The sequence below is a fragment of the Daphnia pulicaria genome, chromosome 10 (assembly GCF_021234035.1).
Source record: "Daphnia pulicaria isolate SC F1-1A chromosome 10, SC_F0-13Bv2, whole genome shotgun sequence".
Lineage (NCBI taxonomy): Eukaryota > Metazoa > Arthropoda > Branchiopoda > Diplostraca > Daphniidae > Daphnia > Daphnia pulicaria.
The window spans coordinates 5945394-5962330 of NC_060922.1; the positions used below are offsets into that span (position 1 = coordinate 5945394).

The 16937-nt window shown below is 39.8% G+C and overlaps 5 protein-coding genes and 2 long non-coding RNA genes across 8 annotated transcripts; 6 read left to right on the forward strand and 1 right to left on the reverse strand.

The window, feature by feature from the left end:
* Positions 1-441: 441 nt before the first annotated feature.
* LOC124314921 lies at positions 442-2552 on the forward strand. The gene is made up of 3 exons (XR_006911337.1): positions 442-569; positions 649-1726; positions 1864-2552. It is a non-coding gene; the product is annotated as an uncharacterized LOC124314921 (long non-coding RNA).
* Positions 2553-3181: 629 nt separating this feature from the next.
* Positions 3182-3882, forward strand: LOC124314879. Its single transcript, XM_046780294.1, has 2 exons — positions 3182-3307; positions 3392-3882. The coding sequence occupies exons 1-2, from the start codon at positions 3299-3301 to the stop codon at positions 3779-3781; spliced, it is 399 nt and encodes a 132-aa protein (XP_046636250.1). The 5' UTR covers positions 3182-3298; the 3' UTR covers positions 3782-3882.
* Positions 3883-5935: 2053 nt separating this feature from the next.
* On the forward strand, positions 5936-7035 carry LOC124314832 (cyclin-dependent kinase inhibitor 1C-like). Its single transcript, XM_046780221.1, has 2 exons — positions 5936-6055; positions 6142-7035. The coding sequence occupies exons 1-2, from the start codon at positions 6047-6049 to the stop codon at positions 6682-6684; spliced, it is 552 nt and encodes a 183-aa protein (XP_046636177.1). The 5' UTR covers positions 5936-6046; the 3' UTR covers positions 6685-7035.
* Positions 7036-8038: 1003 nt separating this feature from the next.
* LOC124314845 (cuticle protein CP14.6-like) lies at positions 8039-8889 on the reverse strand. Its single transcript, XM_046780246.1, has 3 exons — positions 8785-8889; positions 8556-8707; positions 8039-8487 (listed from the first exon to the last, which is right to left on the reverse strand). The coding sequence occupies exons 1-3, from the start codon at positions 8791-8793 to the stop codon at positions 8136-8138; spliced, it is 513 nt and encodes a 170-aa protein (XP_046636202.1). The 5' UTR covers positions 8794-8889; the 3' UTR covers positions 8039-8135.
* A 2989-nt stretch (positions 8890-11878) lies between these two features.
* LOC124314934 lies at positions 11879-12372 on the forward strand. The gene is made up of 2 exons (XR_006911384.1): positions 11879-12131; positions 12203-12372. It is a non-coding gene; the product is annotated as an uncharacterized LOC124314934 (long non-coding RNA).
* Positions 12373-12623: 251 nt separating this feature from the next.
* On the forward strand, positions 12624-13282 carry LOC124314564 (aminopeptidase Q-like). Its single transcript, XM_046779760.1, has 4 exons — positions 12624-12740; positions 12802-12906; positions 12974-13052; positions 13118-13282. Exons 1-4 carry the CDS (start codon positions 12712-12714, stop codon positions 13280-13282), a joined length of 378 nt encoding a protein of 125 aa, XP_046635716.1. The 5' UTR covers positions 12624-12711.
* A 105-nt stretch (positions 13283-13387) lies between these two features.
* Positions 13388-15435, forward strand: LOC124314745 (thyrotropin-releasing hormone-degrading ectoenzyme-like). 2 transcript variants are annotated; one of them, XM_046780090.1, is made up of 6 exons: positions 13388-13426; positions 13544-14243; positions 14302-14495; positions 14560-14879; positions 14952-15036; positions 15125-15435. In XM_046780090.1, the coding sequence occupies exons 1-4, from the start codon at positions 13416-13418 to the stop codon at positions 14870-14872; spliced, it is 1218 nt and encodes a 405-aa protein (XP_046636046.1). In that variant the 5' UTR covers positions 13388-13415; the 3' UTR covers positions 14873-14879; positions 14952-15036; positions 15125-15435. The 2 variants fall into 2 exon arrangements, with proteins under 2 accessions (XP_046636046.1, XP_046636047.1); XM_046780091.1 differs by having other exon boundaries at positions 14958-15036.
* Positions 15436-16937: the final 1502 nt, after the last annotated feature.

Genomic DNA, 16937 nt, shown 5'->3' on the forward strand with positions numbered 1-16937 from the left:
TGTTGGCTTTCTAAAATGAATTTTTCGAATAAAATTAAACAGATCAAAGACGAAATTACTAAACAGGTTGATAGATCGAGAAAATGCATTATTACGCATTATTATATACCCGCTTTAAAATATTCACAACTTATTTGGGGTGTTGGCTGGCATCCATCCAACGAAAATACCGGAGGGTTTTGACCAACAACGTCTTATTAGGCATCGAATAAATTTTGATCCACAATCGTTTGAGACCCAACGACTGTGCTGGTAAGGTTATTGACTGCCTTTGAGGGTTATCTTCTTCGTGCTGTCTCCTCATCGGACGCATCCGAAAGGGATAGGTTGATCGAACTGAAATGGAATGGCTGGAAGAACTTGTTTTTGAGAAGCTTCTGGCAAGTGAAAATATATCTTGGCAGTTTTACTTATATTAGATGTATGAGAAGATAACATGATGAAATGCAAGTTCAAGGTGAGTCGCCAAGCCGGTATAAAAGCTTCACGTGTAGTTACTGCGGTTATCACAATGTGAGTTTGTGGATGAAGAACTGTGCAACTTTTTATAGTATACCAGCATGAAATTCGTAAGGCACATTTCAAATTACGACATTTTATTGAAAATGTTACAATAATTTCGCTAATTCTTTGGCAATCGATTCACAGATGTACTTATTGATTTTGACACTTTTGACCGTAGAGGCCGTGCCCATGATGCGGCTTAATATCCAGGAAAATGTTAACTTTGGTTACCCAATCAATACTCCGATGTATTATTACGTTCCTTACGTGTCCCCTTATTATTCACTGCATCATTTGGTAGACACTGGTGCGTTTGCAATGAATGGACTAAGCGGGATGGAATCCAAGCTTTCTCTGTCGGACAAAACTCTAGAACTTTTTTCGACCACCGATGATGATTCTGTTGACATATACGCTAATCCGGCTAATCTTGTCCAAGAATTTCTAAATCTATTATTTTCGGGAGTAAACCGAGTAATATTTAGACCGATTCGATTTTGGATTAAGGGCTTCAAACCTGTGAATACTGCTAGCGCACCGACAGTTATCAATTACCCTGGAGTTTCAAGTGCACCAGCGGATATCGATAATGAAAACGAATCTGTGATTATTGAAGCTGAAGGATACCAACTATTGAAATAATTTGTGTAATTCATGCCTGTTGGTCATTCACGAATATTTATTGAAATCCTCCTACACCGTGAGATTTTTTTCAATCAGTAAAAAATACACAAAAATTTGATAAAGAATTCAATGACCTTTATTTTTCCCATTTCACTTTTAGTTAGGACTGAAGACAGATAACTTGATGATCGATGTTCTACATTAGTTAAAGAACACACATCACGACTGTTAACTTAAGCAATCTTTTCCTATATTCCGAGGAAATCAAACCAGTACAACAGGTCAATCTAATTGGCGTGAATAAGAGAATAGAATCCACGAAGGAAATCATTTCATTTTCAGCATTCACTCGAATTCCATCGGCTTATCCAAAAAAGAATGTGCAGCAGGAACCGGCAGGAACTCGAGGGAGGAACTCGTTTTTGAAATTCCATTACCAGCTTTGTCGTGTTTACGGAAGCCATCAGAAGAAGAAAAAAAAAGTTGTCGGTTTGATCTTCCCAAAACTCGCCCTCGTCGGTACTATAAAACTCAGTCGAAGTAGCTTCAATGGCTGCAGAAAGCATCCAACAAACAGTCGATTACTACCATGAAATACGTAAGGAGATTCAATCACTATTACTGATTTAATTATATAAATTTACTTCCTGATTTGTTCCGATATTTCAACATTCCACCGCAAATTATTTTTAGCTTTCCATAGTTTCATTTCCTGTATTATTTCCGCTCTCACAGATCGTTGCAGTGCTTTTGGCCCTGACGTCAGCCGTAAGTGCTTGGCGATATCCGTTTTATGACCCGTCCAGTCGCCACGGCTACCCGCTGCTACCGTTTTACGATCAACACTTTCCAGCTCCCTGGCCGTACCAAGGGCCGTACTATCCTGAAGATTTTCCCGAGTTCCGGGTGTTTCCCTGTTCACCACGCCCTTTCCCATACTATCCCAGCAGTGTGGTTGACAGAGAATTCGAGCCCGAAAATAAAATGGAATTCCGGGATGATATTGACAATGATGAGTCATTTGACACGACCGGCGACTTATCTGACAACCGGTTGATACACTTCCAGACCAACACTCCGTACAGGAGATTCAATAATTTCATCAAAACTTTGGACAATTTGAGATCAGCTTTCAACGCCCGAAGAAGGTGGAATTTTAAGATCAGAAGAAACAAAAACGGCCTTGTCTTTGAAACAATCCAAGAGCCCGCCGTCGAAGAAGAAAATCACCAAGCAAATAGTTACAACTACTATTATGTTAATAATTAATTTGCCATATTATATTGCAAACCCTGTTGCATTCGTCAGACGAACTGTTATACCGATTATTTCGCCAAGGCGGTAAAACTCGACAGTACGTAAATTGTAATGCCTATTATTTTAGTTGATAATCTGGTTATTCCTACAATACAATGTCAAACCGATTCACGTTGGCCGACTTTTGGTTTGATTTGTTAACATCTTGAAAAGTCGGGTAGATTGGTGGTTAAACCCTGCTGTAAAATATTAAGCACCAATACAAATAAAATCTAGACTTTAACCAAGTCATGGTCAAAGTGGAAAGCATAACATAAAACACCAATACGTATACCTATACTCTTGTTCGGCGGAACGGCGGCGGGGTAGCCGGAAGTTAAAACAAAAGGTTTTTTTACCGTGGAATCGAAATAAATTCACGGACACCCAAAAAGGTAATGTTAAAAGGTGCAATCCTTTCTAATAAAATAAAACGGATGTACGCAAGTCTTAATCTCGCGAGTTCTACATATTTATTATTCAAAAACAACGAGCTGTATGTTACCTGCCGTGTCATTTTGGTGAAAAAGTGTACATCAGCGTATCGATATACAGGCCTTGAAGGCCCACCGATCGCGCCTAACCTTCACCTAAGTGAAGGTCACAAATCATCCGGAAACTGCAGAGGTAACAGACCCCCTTGAAGGGTGAGAAGATAATGTACCGCGCCCACCGGAACTCTTATTCCCGATTTTAATAGCTACGTTAAATGGTGAACGAGAGCATCGGGAACTAATTGGTGCTGGGAAATCCAATTGTGGCCAGTCTGCTGTGCACCATATAAAAGGTGGAGTTCTCAAACGATTCAACTCATTCTCTACTGCAAAGTCAGCGAATCCATTTAGCATTGATCGTACAACACTCAGCTCCAAAAATGAAATCCGTGAGTATCTTTACCAATATTATCTGTAATCCGGCCAGAATTTTCTGATTTATTTTGAGATGGTAATATGGATTGACTCGACAGGTTGTTATTCTGTGTTTGGTATTCGTTGCGGCGGCCTCCGCCGGCGTCAGTCGCAGTGACGTCCGTTTCAACATGGGTGGCAGTCAAGTCGCTTACAGCATCGATCACAGACCGGATTCGACTGGAGGACACAGTTCTTTCGTATCCGTCAAGAGAGAGGAGCCCGTTCCCCAACACTTCGTTCATCACCTTCCTGTTACTGTTCCCGCACCAGCAGTCCATCCGCCCGTCGCCTATCCGTTCGTCTACCCCGGGACTGAATTTTACACCCCGTTTACTACTTCATTTCGCCAACCTAAACATTATCCAGCCGCTTATTATCCATACACTTACTCCCCTTATTACCCGTTTGCTGCTGGTGGTCACCCCGGCTTAATTTTCGTAGCCTAGAGTATTGCACTCGCTTCACGATCTACGAAACGACATGTTCACGGCACACCAAAGATTTTTTTTAGTTTGTAACGCAATAAAAACGGAAGTTTCCCATCGTCGAGATTTGAGTTTTGTCCATTAACAACTGTTGTTAACTGAAAAATTAGGGGGAAAAGCGAATTCCATTATTCAATTGAGCCAAATAAGTTTGAAAAGTTGTTTCGAGTTTCCTAAGTGCTATGCGATACAATCTCGAACTGGCCGTCCAATGGGAAACGAAAGATGCGTATCAAATTTGGAGTTAACGTTCAACCATAAACGACAACGAGTTTACATTACGCCAGTAGTTTAACGTTAATGTTAATTCGGAGCGTGCTTATCAAGACATCTGAGTTGCGCACGAAGGTAGTTAAATAACCAAAGTTCTTCGCGTAGTACTCTGACGGACGAGAAACCGGAGACCTTGGACTGTCTCCAGAAGTTTCATCCGGCTTACGTGATGGTGTCCAAGGCTCCTCCGACTCCAATTGCTTGCCCATAACGAAATAACTGATTCGGTAAGTAGAACGGAGAAGCCAAGCATTAAGCTAACTTGCCGTTTCCTCCTCCCCCCCCCCCCCTTCTCTCTCTCTCTTTGATGGTAATTCCGAAGGTTATACACACTTAAAAAGGCGAACTTCCTGGCGCATGCCTTCGGTAGACCGTATATTGACCAGCAACTCTTATTGTTTCTTCGATCCCATCGAAACAATAGCGACTGTTTTAAATTCCGGCACAGATATATATCTCTTATAGCTCTGATATCTATAGCGATGTAACCTTTTGGCTAATCTCGCATTGTTTGGGAAAATCAACTCAAATGTTGGCGATTCTCCAAGACAAGGGCAGATTGCTGCAACCTTTCACATTGAGTTTTGTCTCTGCGTTTCTTATTTTATACGGGTTATACTTTCACATTTTGAAACTGCCATATGATAAATCGTAATACCATTTTGCTTTCAGGTTATTCTGGTGCATGATGACGGTGATCTATGATCTAATTGCATATTGTGCATCCCTGGCGACTGAAACTCTCTCTACAAATATTTCGAGGGTTCAAAGGCGGAGAACGAGATTGCAGGATAACTTTGCAATTTGAGAATAAATCGTTTTCTGTCTCGAAATTTCTCTTGAAATATTTCAAAAATTTGACTGCAACACTGCAACTAAGGCAGTTGTGGCGACGTGATCTCTTCAGGATTAATGTGTGTCTACTAAATCAAATCGACAAAAAGGAGTGAAATAATATTCAAGCAGTTCGTTGTAAAATAAAATTGATTTCAACCGATGGAAATGAATTGAAATTCTAGCGAGTCTATCTGAATTAAGCTGCAGCTTCTGAGTTGGCCTTCTTCTTGTCAAGCGCTCGAAAGGAAACAACTTTTGGCAACGAAATTGAAAATTGGAGATGGTGGCCGCCAGCAGGTTTCCTATCAATTATGTGGTTTCAAACTCAATACTGCTAGAGAATAATCCATGATCCCAAGCAATCAATCTTGCCAGAATCTTGCCCTATATGAAAATCTGGCAAGGAAGACCTCAAATTTTAAAGATGACGTCCTTGGAAAAAAAAATTTCTGGCGTTCAGATTTCTTAACCCTCACCAGAAGAGCCCCACCTTAATAACAGGAAGATGGTTTAAGGGTGCTGTTGAAAAGAGTACCTTGTCGAGACATGGCCAGACATCAGCTGCAGTATAATAAAGCCAGTTTTAAAATTCTTATAAGGATTGGATATTTGACGACGGAATTGCAACTTTATAATACCGTACAGGTTAGTGCAGTGTGTAGTGGCTATGAAGATCGTGTTAACGCTGCTTGAGGATAAAATGAATACAAAAATCACTCTATGGTCATACGGCAGGAAGGAGGAGGCGGAAAAATATAACTTCATCCAAAAGACCTTGATTGGGTTATTGGCAAATCATAACACGGCACCGTTCCACAGCAAGAATGAAGACTGGACCAATGTCCATGGCTATCAAGATGAGAAGGACAACACCCGACGACATTGAAGGGAACAACATCTTCACTTCAATGAAGGTTTCAGTTAATTTTTTTTTTAGACTACTCCCGCTCGTGGAAGGTCACGACCGCACCCATCCGCATTAAGGAAGCCCAACACGACAACATAACACCCAAAGTCTTACATTGTGCTCTATATAAACCCGCATGCTCAGAGGATCAACAGGTAGTCCGTGATTTAGAAGCCTCTCGAAAGCTTGAGCATCAGCGAAGTCCTAGAATGAAAACTGTAAGTACAAACAACATTTTGATTCAATTAAAAAATCCTCACAGCTGACGACTAATTCCGGATGGCAATGGCCAACGCAACCATAGGCCATTCTGTTCCTTTTTTCTATCTTTGTAGCCGCCAACTGCACGTCTGTCGCTTTCACCAGCAGCAAATTAGGAACCAGGACTCCTGTTAGTCGTAGCAATGTATTCTTCAACATGGGTGACAGCAACGTCGCTTACAGCATCAACCACCGACCAAGCGGCGGTCGCGACACTTCCGTTTCCGTCACTCGCAATGTTCCCGCTCGCCCAGCCGCAGTCGCCGTTCCCGCCATCGTGCGTGCTCCCGTCGTCGTCAAAGAAGCCTACAAAGTCCCCGTCGCCGCGGTGGAAGTTCCCGTTCAACTTCCCTTCTATGCTCCCGTGAATGTTCCAGCGTCGCTTCCATTGGTTCTGGACGCTCCTGCTGTCGTCCAGCAAATCCATCCCGCGCCACTTCCCGTCGCCGCTGTTCCACAGGCTCCGATCCCGGTGCCTTTCAACACAGTGGCTTACGACAATGCTGTGGATGCTTATCATCTAGCAGATCCGTTCGCATTCGGTCCCCATCCATTTGCGGCGGATTACCAGGCCTTTTTCGTCTAAGTGCTGCTGCCGATCGATCGCGTCATGTTATGAGTCCGTGCAAATATGACTCAGTGTTTTGTTCACGACGGAGCTATAGCGGGGCACATTGTGTGTGCCAAATCTACTCATGTCCACCTGTTGATTGTTAGTTGTATTAGGTTCAGCAGTTTGTACGTTCTCCTTTTTCTTATCCAGTAATTTTCCACGTTATCGTTGGTTTTTCCTATGCATGCGAATCACTCCTATGTCGTGAGAGTCGGTCCTTTTTTTTTTCTCGTCAGGCCTCATGGTCGACTCAATGTGTAGCGTGTATTACATTCGGCATTTGCCCAACAGCAAAATAAATACAGAAAACAAGTTCTCCGAGAAGGATGAATCACTCTAAACACACTTTCATTTTTTGTTGGCGTTCTTCGTCAAACAAGGCTTGAGACGGAATGTGGGAGTGAGGTGAAGAGTAAAAGTGGGTCACTTATCCATCATAGACTTTTTTTTTTCAATAAATAAGTCACGATAAAGAACGCTAGCTTATCTGATGTGTCTATGGATTAGTTAATGCGTTACCCATTATTCATTTATTACAGGAGAGTAGATTTGATTCCCTTTTGCTTTCCAAGAGGGTCCTAAAAGGTTTTATTTTTTAACTTTTTTTTTACTCTTGAGGCAGCTTGTTGAAATGAATTAATTGATACTAATATAATTCCGATCCGTTTAATGGATCTGGGGTGCGGGTGAGAAAACTACGTTTATGGTTTTTGTCTTTTTGAGCGGTTTGAATGAGAGGGGTCGATATTTTAAAAAAATGATTTATATCGATTTCTAAGAAGAGTGTCGTCTGCTTCGTTTTATTTACAAGTTTCAAAAACGAGGCGAGTCGAAGACTCGAAGTCGATTAAGATTAAAAATAAAACGGAATGATAATATTCGAAATCCAGCTTGAAGGTAAAATACAATTTGAAATTATTACATATAATGTTAAAGTAATTTTAGTTTATCAGGAAAGCAGTAATCTTGTTGATATTTGAAGAAGCCTGTTAAACACAAAACTTTCTATGTGCTCTTTGCTTTTAGAGATCAAAATTGCAATATTTTGTAAGTTTTAAATCAATCAGTAATCTGAATTGTGAAACACACATAGGTTGTTTGTGGGAAAATCAATCCAGTGTTGTTCCTGCAGAACAAGTTTTAAGCTCTTTCGTGCTTTAGTATTAATCATTGTAGTTTCAACAGTTTTGCTTTATTCTTTCTCATAATTTGAAACCTTCTGATTTTCTTGGAAGAACAGCAATGGGATGATCTGCCGAAAAACCTCAAATTAGAAGAATATAGAATTTTTTCATTATTAAAAGAATGGATAAAACTAAATTTGACCGAGATAAAGAAAAGTTGTTTGTATTTAGAATAAATTAATTTAAGTTGACATAGGGCAGCTCATATTAGCACATGAGCCACAATGGCATTTAAATCATTTAGTAACCGGCTCCGGTACGTTTGTAGGGGAGAGCGGGGGCAACGGGGAGTTCGTATTCGTGGACGGGGGCAACTGGGAGTTCGTATTCATGGACGGGAGCAACTGGGAGCTCGTAGACATGGACGGGGGCAACGGGCAAGTGATCACCCTTGGGCTGGAAACCGGCATCATCGGCAACCCAGGTCAAAGTGAATTTCTCGCCTTCGGGGGAAACCCAGTAGGAAGATCCCTTGTTGGTGTTGCCCATAACTTCCTTGGTGTATTCCTTGCCGTAATCATCGACGGTGGTGACGGTGAATTTCTTCTGGACCTGGGACTCGTCGCGGGTGGTGTAGTCAGACTGGGCGTAGCTGTTTTACACAATTAAACTGTTTAGTGAATTGCAAATTAGTTTAAATAAGAAGAAATAGTTTATTACCTCCATTGGCTGCTGCCATCGAGATTGCGCTCATCAGATTGGCTGGTGATGGTGATCTCGGGGTATTTGTAGTCCTTCTCGTACTTCTTTTCGTACGAGGGGTAGCTGGAAGGAGCTGCAGCAGCAGCGGCGATGAGGACGGCGACAATGAACTGTAAACATGTTAAAAGGAATGGAATTGATTATAAGAATTAACTTGGCGATTTTTGAGCAACTTGATTTTCTTTACCAGCTTCATGTTGACTTGCTTGATCGCTTTCACGAATGATAGGACAAATAGATAAATGAGGCTTATATACTCTAGCGTAATCGGTGAAGGGCGATCACTTTTTGTCTGACCCAGTTTTATTTTCACGTCGGACTTGGCATTCGTTTACAAATAATCACATTCTAGTATCAACTAGACCGCGCCCTTAGCGACTATAATTTGTTTTCACTATGCTAGTTGTGTATTTTACCCTATTACTAGTAAAATGGGTATTTATAGCATTTAGCCATTTAGTATTAGTTACTCGAGTGTCTTCGAAAGTGCTTCAATGTCCAAACCCAAACCGGTATTTTGCATGAATATTTAAAACTAGATGGACAGCTAGTGTTGCCTTAAATGTTTTATTCACCAATCTCTTCACGTAGAATGTCAGAGATACTAAACCTTTTATTGGTGAACATTCGACGTCCAATTTCTCTTTTATTGTACCTCCGATTTTTTACTTCTTGAAATGGACTTTAAAATTCAATAAGGTATAAAGCCTAAAGGTTATTTGTAAAAGCCACGCAACTCTTCAGAAGAAATCAGCTTGCAACCGCCGACAGGGCTGAAGAATCATCGAGTTCCCTCGTGATTTGGAATTAATGATACTAAAAAAGTCCAAACCTACAATCATATAATAGTTAACCGTGGCCATGAAAGGAAGAAAAAAATAATACCCTAAGAGCAGTTATATAAAAAGGAAGCGCTACAGGCGCGTTCACATGGAATATCCTTTGATTATGTGATTTGCTCATTATTCACACGGCAAACAGTGAAACTCTTTGAGATGGTGGAACCTCTTGAAATGCTCCTTACGCGGAAAGTTGCATCATTGGCATTCTGTCGGTGAACTAAATGACGTGGACATATATGTGTGTCCACTGTCTCGCTCGTGATGTATCTTTTATATGCCCAAAATAGTAATTCGTTACATCCGAACAACGACACGCCAAAAATGTATCGGGAATCGCAACGTAAAGCTCAAGTAGTATATTTTCCTAAAGGCTATATAGGATAGCCTAGATCCGCTTTAGAATCTAGTCAGCTCATGGGTTATTTGTGACCAATATGCACGATGGTGTTGCCAACCAGCAGAGAAAGGCAAAGGAGCTTTCCATCCCAAGAAAGCAGCAGCAATGTGTGTCGTCGCTGCAAAGATTGATCGAGAACAAACATAGCCGACATTCTTTTGAATTACTACCTTTCTTGCTGTAAGATTTCCATAGCAACTTTTTCGTCTCTAGCCAATCGATAAATCAGTGGAGAAAATAATAGCAATTGAAGTGCTATATTGAATCTTTTTAATTTTTTGAGGAGGGAGTAAAATTAAATTAAGTAGCCTACGATTAACTGCGGTTCATACTGGGACAACAGGTGAGACATAGGGTAATCTAGAATTTCGAAAAGAATTTGGGTTGTAACCTTCAAACCTTTTGTGGATTACGTGATGCAACAACATTTGAAAAGTAACAGAACTCATTCGAATGTCGAACCTTGAGCGCTTGAAGGCGAACAAACCGGAATAAATTGATCTAATAATGACGGAATATTTCAATGAAGGCTATACAACAGTTTTTACATTAAACTAGTTTCTCACGTCTCTTGCGTGCAGATCTTTTGTTGCATTACGTACAATAGTGAAGAGAATTTTTTTAATTAGTAGATTATTAGCAATCGTTTGTAGGAAGAAATACAAAATGTCAGGCAATAAAAGTCCAAACAAAGATGGATATTAGTATGATATCACACTTTTTGGGAACTATGCCAAACCAACGTAACTTTTACTAAATTTTTCAGCATTCAGTTTGTTTGCTTTTTTTTTCAAATTTTTTCTTTCTTTGGAGAAGGCAAAGGGTTTCTTCTTAAGCCGACAGGTGGTAGCACTGAGCAGGTTTTTTTGAAGAAATCAATTTTCGATTTAGAGGATGATTGAAAACCGAAAAAAGTGTAGCGAAAAATATCGATTAGATTAGTTCAGTTTGAATTATTTCTTTCCTGAAAAACATTAGAGTAGAAAAAAAAATTATACATAGGTACTTATGTAGTTGTAGACTGTAGTTTAGTTAGGGTAAGTCCCGCCGAACATTTTATAAGGTTAGATGTCGCTACGTGGCAACACTCGAATTTCGCGAGCTACTTGGCAAGCAACCCCAATGGCCATAATGCTTTATCATAAAAAAAAAAAGAGGCGTTCACCGGCATACGTCAACAATTGGTGTCATACCAAAAAAGCAGTGTAATAAAGCACCGTGAAGCGTTGATTGTGGTTGGGGAAGAACAATTTTCCACAGTTAGTTTTGTAAGATTTATTGAATTTCAGCGAAGAGTGTATAGAAACAATTGAAAATCAGAAATGAAACTCTTGAAAGTTATGAAGCTGCTAATAATAATCGTTTCTTTTATTCTTTTTAGGTTCCAGATGTACAACATTTTGTTGTTTTAGCTGGAATGATGGGGTACCAGTTGTTAAGCCAGAATAGGTAACAGGTGTTGCTTTCATCTTTTCATATCTCATTCACACACTAAAGTTCCTGAACATTTGTTAAGGTTATAGTGAAAGCAGTGTAAGTGTGTGAAGTAGATAGGGTAGAGTGAATTCTTTTGGTTCACAGCAGAAAAAGCATGCTGCATTTTGATAGGACATAGCATAACATTTACATCAAGGCAATTTTTGTTTTGGAAGGGTTAGAAAGAAGTATTGAAACATGTGTGGGTTGCCAAACTCAAACTTATCTTTTGCAGAAATTTCTCCTAAATTGATTAGCCATGGAAGCCTTATTGTCTCTTATTAGCATCTGATAGTGTATAAGGCCTTTCTACATAAGTCATTTCTTAAAGACACAGGATTAGAAAGAAAACAGTAAGCTTAACATAAAGAAAAGAAAGTACAATTCAAGTAAAGATTTAAAGTATAGAATTGTGTTTTATTTGTTCCACGGCTCCGCCCACAATTCCACCATGTTTTAACATACAAAAAGAAACAAAAAAAAAGGAATGATTACAATGAAAAAAAAATAGTTATCCTGTTAGGTTGTGTGTATGTTTTTTGTTGTTTTATTATTTACTTAATATTTTAATGGATTTCCTAATTTATTTTCTTATACTCTGGAATATATCCATATGAAGTCAGGAAGAAATTGATAGTGATGATTGGTGTGAAGAATCTATTGCCATGGAGTACCCCCATCAATTCTAATAGTTGATTGCAGTTTTGGTCATGACGGAATTTGAAAAGTCCCTTATTGTCAAGATCAAAATACCAACTTGAAGCCAAGAAATTGAGGCAGAGGTGTCTCCCACAATATATTTGACAAAAGAACGTGAAGGTGTATACCTACAATTAAATTAACTACTTAGTATTTGTCCTAAAAGACGTTAATATTTCGTTATAATTTAGGCACCAGCCTATTATCTGGATTTTTGCTAGAGATGCCTTTAAGACGATAGTCAACGTTACGCTTACGAGTTACGACTAACGATGCTGGATGAGTTCGGCTGTACTAATTGCTCGCCATTGCCACCGCTACTCCAGATTAATAATCTCTCGCGTGCTAGACCGCAAAATTTAAATTCATTGCCTTACACAGATCAGTGTCTTCTGGAAATTACCGTATCGCATAGTTAAGATGCATACCTTTACATTCCAATGGCAATTTAAAGGGGAAATGTGACGATTCAAACGTTGTGAGTCGATCACAGGACAAAGAAATATCGACGTTACCTCCACAGTCCGCAGGTATCTATTACACGTGTTATTTGTATGAATTACTATGAAAAGGTGTAATCTCATTCAATTTTACCTGTTGAATTTCGATCCTAACTGTCAGGACCGGCGGTCGTTTGGTCAACTAAACGGCGACTAAGCGTGTCCGGAATTGATTTTATAACCAAGCCCATTTTGAGGCCATGGAGAACTGGGGTCTCATCCTCTTTCGGTATAATCAATTGATTTATATAAATTTTATTAGAAATCTAATTGAATTGAACTTTAAATAGGGAAAACCGACTTTATCACAACAAGGAAACTGAGAGCGAGGACGACCGTTTTACTCTCATTCAAATAATGGCGCACGAATTGGCGCATCAGTTTTTCGGCAACTTGTGACAAATTGATTGAAATTTATTATTTTCCAATGAGAAATTAATTCATTTTTTGTTTTTAATAAAAGGTTACTTCCAATTGGTGGAGTGACATTTGGTTTAACGAAGGCATGAGTTCACTCTTCGAGATGGAATTAACCGATTATGTCTGAATAATTTAAAAAATCAAATACCGTAATAATTTAAACTGCAACTACAATTTGCTGTTAAGGCAATGCCAAACGACACGCATCGTTGTGAAGCCGAACGCCATAAATCCATTCGATCCGCCATGAAATTCGAAGAGGAGCGAACAGAACCGCTGACGGTCAGAATCCGACAAGTGGAGACGGCCGAAGAAGGTGAAAGATGTTTGATCCACTTTCCTACAGTGTAATAGGAAATTAATTTAGTTTTTTTCTGACACACTAAAATACTCAAAATCTATCTTGTCGTAGGAAGTGGTTTATTCCTGATGTTACGCAATTTCGTTGGACATGAGGAATTCAGAAACGCACTCATCACCTTACATGGATCGCTAGTTAGTCACATTTAATTGATAATAATACAATAATTGTAATTAATTACGAATCACAAATTATTTAACCTCTTTTTCAATTCGTAATTCACGTAAACGACTTGTTTTTTATTCACATAGTCAATTCCAGAGTGTCAACAGTCGAAATTTCATGGAGATTTTGAACGAGCAACTGCACCAGGACCGCGAGTTTGGCCGGACGATGAACGTCACGAAGATCATGAACTCTTGGACCCATCAGCCGAGTTATCCGATCGTTCGTTGCTCTCTGGCCGGCAACGGGCGAATTCGGCTGTCTCAGATGCCGTTTCCGTTACTCCGAAGCAATTCATCACAGGTCAATGCCTTGTGGTGGATCCCCATCGCCATGACGGATGGCAGACGGCCAGATTTCACCCGAGAAGGGACATATCCGAGAGTGTGGCTCACGCCCGAACGTCCGACTTTGGAGATTCCTTATTTCCCTCAGGTGTCGAACCGAGACGGACCACCAGAAGACCAAGAACCGGACACTTGGATTCTCGTCAACGGCCAATTCACCAGCTACGGTCGAGTGTTGTACGACAAAGCCAATTGGCGGTTGATCTCTAATCAGCTGATGCTCAATCACACCGTCATCCCGAAAGTGACTCGGGCTCAATTGATTGACGACGCTTTCACGCTGGCTGGAGCCGGATATTTGGACTATCAAGTGGTTGTTGAACTCATCGAGTATCTGACTTTGGTCAACGACGAGTTCGTCCAGTCAACCAGTTTATTCCACTTGAAATTGATCCAGGAACGGTCGAGACACAACGAATCGCTTTATAATCTGTTCAAGGTTTGTGAACTGATATTCACGATCAAAAGATCATATATCATTTCATTCATTTTCACAGGAATACACCAGTAGATTCAAGTTCGAGAAAACCGACCATGGAGAGCCGGTCGACTACAACGACTGGGTTCGAGTTGGTGATCCGCTGGATGGAGTTGGCTGCCTGAACTGGAGTGACGACGGTGTGTGTGTCGATCAAGTCATGCTCCTCTTTCACGCTCAAATGGACGGCTCAATTACTCCCGAAGAGAAAAAGTAACAACTTTGATATGATTTAAGTTGAATTGAACCGTTTAAGATGGTCCTACGTAAAATTCAGGGCAATGACGGAACATTTGGAGCGCAATTGGTGTGCGGTGATTCGCTACGGTGGTAAGGAAGAGTGGAACTGGGCGTGGCGAGCTAGTCTCTGCGACATGTGGTCGTCACAGCGGACAAAGATTTTATCGGCCATGAGTTGCAGTCAAGATCGTGATCGTTTGAAACAGCTTCTTTCGCGCGTGTTTTCGCCGACCATCGAACAGGACCCGCACGACACGTTCGCCACCATTGAGAAAATGACGGAAAATCACGTCGCTCGTTCCATGGTGTTGAACTTTTTGGCGACCAACTGGGAGATCCTAGATTCCTAGGGCGACAGTAGGAACACATTTAATTTTAGAATTTTAATACGTCGTTTTTTTAAACATTTTTATTTGCGTGGACTTTTAGTTTTAGTTATAGAAGGTCTGGCGATAATTTGAAGCTGCTCACCTCCGCCGCCAAATTTCTGAGTACACCAGACGAATTGAAAGAGGTAAATTGTTCATTCAGTTGAGCATGTAATTGGTTTGAAATATACCCAATTCCGCTTTTCTTTATGTGATTTATTCGTCACGAAAAAGATGTCCCGGATTTTGTCCGACCTGGAAAATAAAGACACGAAACTCAATCGCGCTTTCACGAACGGGATTCTGGAGGGTATCCGCAACAATATTCGCTGGGGTGAGAAGAATTTGGAACAAGTCTATTTGGTTATCGAATCTCGAATAATGACACGTCGTACGACAAATTCACTCGCCAAGACTAACTGCATTCCCTAAGCTGTTTTGCTGCTTGTCCTGATTTCTTCATCGTTTGTTATTTTCATAGTTTTTACATGTTTGTTAAATAAATATGGAAATATTCGGGTATTACTTTGCATTTTTAATTGATTATATTCGTATCACAGATAAAGACTGTGGATTTATTTCTCTTTGAATTCGTGTTCTGTTAACGTGTTATTTGTTAATCGTGTTTTCAAAACACATTTTATTTGGCTGTCTATTTTCATAAAATGGCAACGCTGCTTGACAGTTTCTCCGAAAGTACGTCTGCTCGCTTGTTCCCCAAAACGTGAGAATTTTCGTTCGTTCACCTTCATCGTTAGTTATAGTTATAGACAAGTTGGTTAATAGACTTTATTTCTGCATGTGCCAAAAAGTGAAAGAATTTGAATCGGTTAATTGCGAAATTGCCGTTTTCATTCAGTTTTCTCTTTTTTCTCGGTTGCCCCCCTGAGCTGTACGTTGATTTGGATTTTTCTTCATTTAAACAGGTGAGAGCTTGTGAACCCAAAGAAAGAAATTTAATGTAACCAGTCACTTGGAAAAAGTTGGAAAAGGAAACCAGTGGCATCCTACAAATCATGACTGGCTGTTTGTGTGTGTTCCAAGACTGATTGTGTAATAAAGATCATGTGAGGACAGGAAACTTCTAGCTAAGAATCCAAATTAACTACTTTATCCACATCTTTTGTTTATCATTTGTCTTCGGTGTGACGAATTGAAATTATGCTGTTGTAGATGAAGTAAATATGCGAGAAATCCTGCTGACTAAAACTTGCTTCTGATGGTTTAAACACTTGGCTTCTCTGTTGTAGAATTTTCAGTTAAGTCTACACTAGAAATGTGGTTTAAATTAGTTAATTTTCCATTGGTTGGAACTACATTTTTGTAATATTCGAAAAGCTTGCCAATGCCAACTATGACTACTTTGTAATATTTATGTAATAACTTCTTATAATCTTCAAACTTTGTGTCTGCGTAATAATTCCTAAATCAGGCCCTTCTTGAGAGTCGCAAGCGAAGTATTACTTAAACGTTTCTTTTTTCTTTCAACGCCTTTGACAATTTTCAGCTGTCAAATTAGTCAGTTTCAGTTACTTTGCACATCATTGTAAACGTTTAACGGTTGTGTGGTAATTTTTTAGTGATAACTGACGATAACTATTCCACCAACAAAGCTCACTTATTAAATTTTCGATAACTGCTTTTGTGTCTACTTCCGGTTTCTAAATTCGTTAATAGTTGTGTAAATATTCGTGTGACGCCAAAAAGATCCAAATATTCGTGATTCTCATCAAATTTGGGGTCGATTTTAAGTATCAGTTCAAAATATCGGAAAATCGTCCAAATTCGTAAATTTTCCTTAACTAGTTCAGGAAAATTATCGATTTTGACCAAATTTTGGATTTTGTTAAAAGTATAGCCAATCGACCCCAAATTTTATGGAGATTACGAATTTTGGTTTAATTTGACGTCATTTCAATGGTTGAGGCGTCCGTCGCGTATTTCCGGTTTACTTCCGGAAAACTTGCATGAAACTAGCAAGTGAGCTTTGTTCTATGTATAGTTCTAAGGATTGAGTGCTAAGTTTTAGCAAACAAAAATGCACTTT

Coding starts and splice junctions, on each gene's coding strand:
- LOC124314845 (XM_046780246.1), bottom strand. Junction 8,488..8,555: donor GATGGCAGCAGCCAATGGAG/GTAATAAACTAT, acceptor TGTGTAAAACAG/CTACGCCCAGTCTGACTACA.
- LOC124314564 (XM_046779760.1), top strand. CDS start 12,712: ATGGAGAACTGGGGTCTCATCCTCTTTCG. Junction 12,741..12,801: donor TGGGGTCTCATCCTCTTTCG/GTATAATCAATT, acceptor AACTTTAAATAG/GGAAAACCGACTTTATCACA. Junction 12,907..12,973: donor CATCAGTTTTTCGGCAACTT/GTGACAAATTGA, acceptor TTTTTAATAAAA/GGTTACTTCCAATTGGTGGA.
- LOC124314745 (XM_046780090.1), top strand. Junction 14,244..14,301: donor CGCTTTATAATCTGTTCAAG/GTTTGTGAACTG, acceptor TCATTTTCACAG/GAATACACCAGTAGATTCAA. Junction 14,496..14,559: donor ATTACTCCCGAAGAGAAAAA/GTAACAACTTTG, acceptor CGTAAAATTCAG/GGCAATGACGGAACATTTGG.